This window comes from Nematolebias whitei, chromosome 2 (assembly GCF_014905685.2).
Source record: "Nematolebias whitei isolate Nwh7 chromosome 2, NemWhi1, whole genome shotgun sequence".
Lineage (NCBI taxonomy): Eukaryota > Metazoa > Chordata > Actinopteri > Cyprinodontiformes > Rivulidae > Nematolebias > Nematolebias whitei.
The window spans coordinates 13,067,824-13,076,417 of record NC_056499.1 but is presented as its reverse complement, the minus strand read 5'-3'; the positions used below and the strand labels follow the sequence as shown (position 1 = coordinate 13,076,417).

At 41.3% G+C, this 8,594-nt stretch overlaps 2 protein-coding genes across 2 annotated transcripts in view; one reads left to right on the top strand and one right to left on the bottom strand.

Annotated features, from left to right (window-relative positions):
- Positions 1-1,806, top strand: part of rs1a (retinoschisin 1a) — an 8,369-nt gene extending 6,563 nt beyond the window's left edge. The window contains exon 6 of the mRNA XM_037690280.1: positions 826-1,806. Coding sequence (XP_037546208.1) covers positions 826-978 — 153 coding nt within the window. The 3' untranslated portion in view covers positions 979-1,806. The remainder of the gene's footprint in view (positions 1-825) is intronic.
- A 3,920-nt stretch (positions 1,807-5,726) lies between these two features.
- Positions 5,727-8,594, bottom strand: part of cdkl5 (cyclin-dependent kinase-like 5) — a 37,980-nt gene continuing 35,112 nt past the window's right edge. Inside the window, exons 18-19 of the mRNA XM_037690245.1 lie at positions 6,622-6,846; positions 5,727-6,516 (exon numbers count right to left, since the gene is read on the bottom strand). Of these exons, the coding sequence (XP_037546173.1) occupies positions 6,121-6,516; positions 6,622-6,846 (621 nt within the window). The 3' untranslated portion in view covers positions 5,727-6,120. The remainder of the gene's footprint in view (positions 6,517-6,621; positions 6,847-8,594) is intronic.

The following is an 8,594-nucleotide window of genomic DNA, read 5'->3' as shown; positions in this document are numbered from 1 at the left end:
GTATGAGGACAGCGGGACATGTTAAGACTGGTACAGGACATGTATGACGACAGCGAGACATGTTAAGACTGGTACAGGACATGTATGAGGACAGCAAGACATGTTAAGACTGGTACAGGACATGTATGATGACATGTGATGAGATGTGCTGTAGGAGTGACTGATAGCTTCAAGGTGGAGGTGGGAGTGCATCAAGGATCGGCTCTGAGCCCCTTCTTGTTTGCTCTGGTGATGGACCGACTAACAGATGAGGTCAGGCAGGAATCCCCGTGGACTATGATGTTTGCAGGTGACATTATGATCTGTGATGAGAACAGGGAACAGGTGGAAGAGAACTTGGAGAGGTGGAGGTATGCACTTGAAAGAAGAGGAATGAAAGTCAGCCGCAGTAAGACAGAGTACATGAATGAGAGGGAGGTCGGTAGAACAGAGAGGCTACAAGGAGCAGAGGTCACAAAGGTGCAGGACTTCAAGTACTTGGGGTCCACTGTCCAGGAAAATGGGGAGTGTGATAAAGAGGTGAAGAAGAGAGTCCAGGCAGGATGGAGTGGATGGAGGAGAGATTTGTGACTAAAGAGTGGCAGCAAAGGTCAAAGGAAAACGTTACAGTTTAAAGGCTACTATCTGTTTGTAGTATAGGCTAGGATTAGTTACGGTCAGTTATGAAGACAGAGGACAGAGTGAAGACGGAGTGAGGACAGAGTGAGGACAGAGGACATAAGTCTGAGCTGCAGAGCTCCTATAGGGCTGAATTTTACCAGTAGTTGAAAAAGTCAGCATGTTGTGAGTCCGTCACCCTGACATCTCTTTCCTGTTCCTCCTCAGGTGTTTTATGGAAATTCTGACCGCTCGTCTTCGGTCCAGAACCTCCTGCGGCCGCCCATCGTGGCCCGTTACATCCGCATCCTCCCTCTGGGCTGGCACACCCGCATCGCCCTGCGCCTGGAGCTGCTGATCTGCATGAAGAAATGCTCCTGATCTCCCTCCAGACCCTCCCCTCCTCACAGCCTGCTCCCCTGAACGTGTCGGATGTTTGATTTTATCCTCGTGATCCTAAAATACTCGACCCCAAACTCTTTCCTGAACAAGTGACATGCTCCTATTGAACGTGATCTGTTTGATGTGTACTTTCATTCAGCCCTCGCTGCATTGTCTGAGCTGAAGCGGCCTCCCGCTGACGCTTTAATTGAACACTTTCTCAATGGATCGCTCCGTTTGGAGCAAGATGGCATAAACTCAAAGCAATAATTAGAAGGGAAGGCGTTGCCATGGAGGCTGAAACATTTGTGATATTTTATTAAATCTAACACGTTGGACTCACTCGTTAACCCTTTACAAGAAATGGCTAAATCGCATTGATGCATCTAAACCACTTTTTTCTCCAATGTCTTGTTTGCTTTAATTCTATTTAATTTCCAAACACATTTAAAACAGACAACTTTTGAAGACGTTTTCAGTCCTTTGTTACAGGGAACAGGAGGACTCGGCTGGAATAATCTGGAGCTAAAAATAATCCATAAATGTTCCAGATCATCATCTCGTCTTTTGTCCTACATCACCCTGAAGTTCCTGAACTCATCACAGAAAGTGAGTCCGCCCTTCTTCAGGTTAGGGATAGATTTAATACGCATTTAAACGTTTGTTCTGCTGGTATTTTAGCTAAATGTGCTCAACCTGAAGTGTTGCTGGTGTCTGGACGACAGCAGAGCAGCTGAAACCTGAAGATATGAACTTTGTTTACTCCAGGGGTGTCCAAACTGCTGGGCCAAAACTGAGTAGATGAAAAACAAAAATGGAAATAAAGATTTTAAAAAAGTCATTTTTCGTGATTAAAAACAAAACTCAACAACATGAACAATATTTTGGAGAAAAGACAATAGTTTGTTAATTTTGTTGGAGAAAAAGTTCTAAATTGTTGTAGATCCAAAACATCAGAAGCCTCGTGAACATCACCCTAATATTCTTTAAAAAAGGATTCAATTTATTTTATTTGTTGGGTTTACTGTTTGTTGTTTTCTTGTGCTTGGAAAGTTCATTTTTGTTTATTCTCTGAAGCTAAACAGTGATTTGAGTAACTGTTCTTTTAAAATGGGGTTGATCACCCATTTGGATCATAGACGGCTCAAAAGGTTGATCAACGTTCTGAAAAATCGTCCGAATCTGTCAGTCACATCAGATTCATAAAAGATTTAAGGGACACTAATCAACTTGTATGCTGATGATGCCACTTTATATTCTTTTAGAAATGTCCATTTATCCTCCATCGATTAATAAATCAACTGCAGTTTAAAAAAAAAAAACACATTTAGCTAAGTTTTGTGAATGATTACCTAGGATTTGTAGCATGAAATTAAAATTTTTTTTAATTGTAGCCAAATGTTTGAGCTTATTTTGAGGAAATAAAAAGTCATCTGTTTTGCCGTTAAACCTAAAAAATATATTTAAAAAGTATCGCCATAAAATTTGCAGGTTTACATCTGCATCAACTTCTTTAAGCCTGCAAGCTAAAATTACACCATTCTTAAGTTGCATTCAATGACCTCACAAAATCACTTCAAGGGCCGCAAATGGCCCTCGGGCCGCACATTGGACACCGCTGGTTTAGACTGAGTGGATCCATCCACGCTACTGTTGATACACAAAGATGAAACTGGAGGATAATTTCTAATCATTTTTTATCTGTTAAAGAGTCCGTGATCGTAATGAGTACAAATAAATATCCTGATGCATGCTCAATAATCCATCATAATAAACTTTGATCAAATGCTAAAGAACCAGAAGTAGGCATGAATCTATCTAGACCACAATGCATTGCAAAATACTGACTTTGAGCATTAGTGACTGTGAAAAGGTCCATAAACCTGAGCTGGTTTTTACCAGGCTCGGATTCCTCTGAATCATTATTTAATAAAGAAAATGTTAGAGTCTGCGTCCGGCCCACACGGGTCGTACCAGGTACCCACAAGTAGCAGCTGCAATACAGACCGGTACTTACTGGGTACATTACAAGTACATAGCTGGTGCACATTGGGTGTTAGTACTGGGTTGGATCATGCTACTGATTCTGTTTTTGTGTTTTAGTTCCTGATCTTTGTTTCCTGTTCATTTTCCCATGATGCTTTGGGTGCTGTGCTCATATTGTATCTTTGAACTGTTCCTTTGATTAAATCTATTTGTGGGTTGCATTGTTTTCTTTGTGTTTTCATGTCGTTTCCATACAACAAATCATACGAGACATTCAAAAGTGTCCAGGTGGCGTTTATTATGAGACCTGGTCACATTTAAACTGTGGTCAGTGCAGACACACTCTGCTGTTCCTATTTACACCCCGGCAGGAGGGGGGGCCGCTCAATGAGAAAAGAAACAATGTTTGAGTCTGGAATCACATTCAACAACAAGTTGTCGTCTTGTTTCGCAGTGTGTGTGTGTGTGTGTGTGTGTGTGTGTTGAAGCCTCTGTTTCGTGTCCAGCTGAGCGTAAGGCTTCGGGTCTCTAACAAGGCAAGCGTCGTCATCATGAAGGATCCGAGCATCAGACGTGGCAGTCGGTGTTTTTATGAACACGCGTGTTCTGAGTCATAATCAGGGACAAATCAGATGTTATGGACACGCTCTTCTTATGCTTTTCAGTTGTTTTTTTTTATTTTTTGCAGGAAATCCTCTGTGCTTTTTGTCCCTTTGAGTCTTGTTATTGCTTTCAGTCAAATCTTTTAAAAAAATCTTTTTTTTTTTTTAAATCAGGCCAAATTCTATTTCTAGCCGAGGCCACAAATAGTGTTAAACTTTTAGATCACCCACATGACAAGTAAATGCTTAAAGAAATAGTCGTCCCTGATCGTGACTGCTGAAAATGAGTAAAAACAAAAATCTCATTTAGAAAATGATATTTACAAAAAAAACCGACATGATGGCACAGACGCTAGAATGTAAACAAACGTTACAAAATAAAAGTCTGGTCTTCTTGGTTTGTATCGTCAGAACCAGAGGAGGAACACTTAATGCTTTGACTTTTATTAGCATGGCAGCTTGAAAGGCGAGCAATCATGTAACTGCCTGTCTCTTACTAAAATACCTCAGAAGGAAGTGATGAATTTTAATAAATTCAGGAAAAAAATAACGTCTGCTTGACTTTTGGAGTCAGCCAGATTCAAGATGGCCGCCACAGCATGTGGATGCTGAGCTAAGCAGTGGTGTGGTAGTAACTGAGAGTCGTCCTCAACATGTACTCTGAGAGCTGACAGATCCTGCCGTCCAACATCAGATGGTTTTAGCTTAAAACTAAGGAATAAAATGTGGCGGGCGACAAGCATTCCTTCAGGAAGTTCACTTTTTTTATCTGCAGAGGTGAGAAGACTTAAAGACAAAAACATAAATAAATAAGAGTCAACGAGTTAAAACTTTAAACACGATGCACGCATTTTAGCTTCTAAGAGTTTGAAAAGTTCCAAACTTCTTCAGCTTTAAATCTGTTTTCAGGAAGTCGATGAGAACAATCGAAGCAGAGAAATTTCACTTCCTGTGAAGACGCAGCGCGGACGCTTAATGCTGAATGAAGCTACTGAAAAGGTTTCATTGCTGAACTGTGAGCTGAATTTGAACAGCTGACATGTGCTGAAAGCAGGGAAATAAAAGCAGAAAGCAGCAGAAAAACAGCTGAAATGAGCAGAAATGTAGCAGGAAGGAGCAGAATAAGCTGAAACAGGAAGAGAGGCTGAATAGATAAAAAAAAAAACTGAAATTAGCCACAAAAAAAATAAAAATAACTAATAGGAATTTAAAAAACAAGAAGCTGAAATTAGCAGAAAGCGGCTGAAAGGACTATAAAAAGCCGAAATGGAAAAAAAATACAGAAAAAACCCCAAATTAGCAGAAAAACATCTAAAACATAGGCTAAAAAGCAGAAAGATGCTGAATTTAGCTGAAAAAAGCAGAGCTGAAGGAAGCTGAAACTAGCACAAAGAGGGCGAAAACAGCTGAAATGAGCAGTAAAAGTTGTAAACAGCTAAAGGGTTTGAAAGACATGAAGAAAACTCCACTCTTTTTCTATGAGAAAAACATGGCTGACAAAGTTAAATGTTCAAAAAAGTAAAAACTGCACAAAATCAAAAAGTCCCAGCAGGAATTTCTTGAAAGAGTCGAACGTTTTGAGACATGAAGTAGAACAAAAACTGAGGAATGAGCTACGAGCTGAAAAATGTGCGGAGCAAAAACAGATCTGACAGATCTGAATAACGAGAACGGTTCGGAAACACTCAGAGGATAAAAAATATTTTTTCTGAGACCATCATGTCCAAATTTATGAACAAGAAGAAATAAAGCCAGACTCATCCTTTGACGCTGTGGAACTGAGGCACACCTTCAACGATGAACATCCTCTCAGAGGTCCGACTCGCTCCGGATGCTTCCAGAAAAACTCAAAAATGGCAGCGTGGAGCTGTTATCACAGACAAAAAAACTGATAAAAGGGTTAAAATTGAAAAAAGTGACACCAGAAATGTGGCGTAAAGTGTTCTGACAACAAGTGGATGTGAAGCCCAGATCAGTCCCAGAACCAACGTGGTGAAGAAGATGGAGAGACTTCTACCACCGCGACGCCGTCAAGATTTCTTCTAGTCAGATAAAACCAATGGGATGTCAAAATAACAAAACGTAAAGAAAACTATGTTAAAACATCATATAGAACCAAAAAAGGAACATTCATCGTTATTAAATACTCTTCTCGACATATTATATTAACACATAAATATCTATTATCTCTGTGTCGAAACTAAAGCTCTTGCAATTACACGTTTAATCCAAAATTATCCTACAATATTCCCTACATGCTGTCATTTATAGCTTATATCCTTGAATTTAAAACATAAATATTTAATAAATAATGATATAAATCTTTTGTTTTGTTATCAAATAGAGTTTGAAACCCCCTTGGAGTTTGGAGGCCACCGTCGTTGCAGTAGCGCAGTTTGAGCAGGTGGGGGCAGCAGAGAGGCAGAGTCTCCTGATGCAGGACCAGAGTCCTGAGAAGGTCCAGGTCTCTGTGTGGACCAGTGTGACCTGGTCACACTGGTCCTTGGTGAAGTTTTATTCCAGGGCCTTGCAGGATGGAGCCGTTCAGGACCGGTTACAGAGCCGTCTCCTTCAGGTCGTTGAGATTTGGCATCCTGGAGCGGGAGGCCCGGGTAAAGGTTGGTCCGTTCTGACCCGGTTTGATGCCCAGCTGTTCGGGGGTGAACTGAGCCCCCTCCACCCGCTGTAAAGCCGACACGTGCCAGCTGGACTCGATCTGTCCCGGTAAGGGGTAGCTGGCCTTGCGGTTCTTGGGCTGGCCTGAGCTGCTGACCCCCGAGTGGCCCCGGCTCTCTGTGTGGCCCCGGCTCTCGGGGTAACCCGGTTTGGAAGGCTGGGGCGGGTTGGGGAGGGGGGCTTGGAAGCGCAGGTCTGGAGGAGGAGGCTGTCCCTGGTTGGAGGAGGACGGGGACAGGTGGAGGAGCCGGCGGAGGGACTTCAGAGGTTGGCTCTGGAGGAGGGAAGATTACAGCCAGGAGACATGTTTATTGTTTATGTCATGACACAAACAAACAAACAAACACTGAAGGCTTGACTTTTAAACGTAAGTAGGTACCTGGGAGTGAGAGTCCACCTGTTTGTCCGGGGGCCAATCAGAGACTCTGTCTCTGTCCCTCCCCCTCTCCCTCTCTCTTTTGTTCTCTCTCTCCCTGTCCCTGCTCTGGTCCCGGTCTCGGTCCCTGTCTCTGGATCGCTCGCGGTTTTTCCGTCGGCTGCTGTGGTGAGAGGACACCTTGGAGCTCCTCTGGAGGGACAGGTGTTCCTGTCCATTTCCGGTAACCTGATCAACACAGAAACATTATTTTAAACAATCTAATTCTTCATTCTTTGAACAATAAAAAAAAAAAAGTATTTTATTTGTTCTTGTCTCAAACATGCAGACCTGCTGCAGAACACGTCAGCGATGATGATGATTAATAATTATTCATTATTAGGAATGGATTTCTGCATGAAACATTTTAAACAAACAATATAAAAACTAAATCATCCCAACGAATAACGGCAGGAACACTGAGTCGGCCTTCGCCTTCTTTTAGCTACTCATCAGTCAAAACATTCGGCTTGTTTAGGTTTCTGTATCATTTCATGTGTTAATATTCTTAGAGAAACAAACCAAAAAAAGTTCAATCTAAAATAAATTAAAACGAGAACAAATCAGATTTACTGCGGATCAAAGGAATGCATCAAAATAAACACTGATTTAATAATAATAATAATTAATTTAATTTGTAACGCACTTTTCATTAACAAAAATCTCAAAGTGCTACAGAGTGCAACTAAAATCAGTGATAAAATCAACTAAAATCAATGATAAAATCAACTAAAATCAATGATAAAATCAACTAAAATCAATGATACAATCATGTGGAGGCAGAAAAGGCTTGCTTAAAAAGAAAAGTCTTTAAGCCTTTTTTAAAGTCAGTATGATTTGACCGTTAGTCGTCATTTAGGCTTTATTTGATATTTTGTGGACAGAAACTTTTGTCTGGGTGAAGTTTCTTTCGGAGCTCATTTCTGAGGAGCCTGACATAATGAGAGGTCGGTATCTGTGTGTTTGTCTGCCTGTTAGCAAAATATCTCATGAACCACTGGACAGAATTTAATGAAGCTCTCAGAAAATATCTCCAAACTCGTGAACCCCAATTAAAAATGGTTAATTCACTTTAACCAACTCGAAAAAGGCCCATTGTTACAGTTTTTGAGCTCAAACTGGGCCTGGTAGTAGCTGAGAGTCATCAGCAACACATGCTCTGAGGGCTAACAGGCAGATTTTAGTTTAAATCTTTGGCATGTGAAATGGTGGGTGTTATGCATTCCTTCAGAAATCCTACTTTTTAATTTACTCTGGTTTCGTTTTAACTTTACGCCTTCCTTAAATCCAAAGAAACAGAAAGTTATTCATGTTTATCTAACACTTAGAGCCATTTTTACTCATATTTTGGTTCAAATAATTCATCTTTCAGCAGTTTGTCACGAGTATCAAGCTGTAGAAATGTTAGTAAGTAGATTTAATTAGAGGTGAACTTGGTTCCTGCATCAATTCTGACAAAAATTAAAACCTACACCTTCTTCATCTTGGATCAGAACAAGTGTTTAACTTTTTTTTTTCCAGTTAGGATTAATCAAAAGCTGAAGTTTCTATCTGAGCGTTATTTTTAATGGCCGTCCGTCTGATGTGGACATGTAGGCGTCACAAACGGGACACAGTGTAGCATGAAATCAGAGCCTTGCGATGCAACGTGAGGCGACTGAGTCTGCATTCAGCACGACAAATGGAAGCACAAGACGCTGCAGTTTCAGCTCGTGAAACAGCTGAAATCCACGCAAGCAAAGCGGATCTGAGAGGATGCTGAAGCAGCTCGCCATGCAGCTGGAGAGTTGAATTACTGGTGAGGCAGGGTAGGGAGCAGCGGGCTGGTGCTGGACCAGAGGGGAGGCCACTACCGGCAGGACTTTGACAGCAGAGTTGTGCTTTAAGCTGTTCTTAGAGCTAAAAAGAGGAAAAAGGCTTTTCTTGATGGTGGGGTT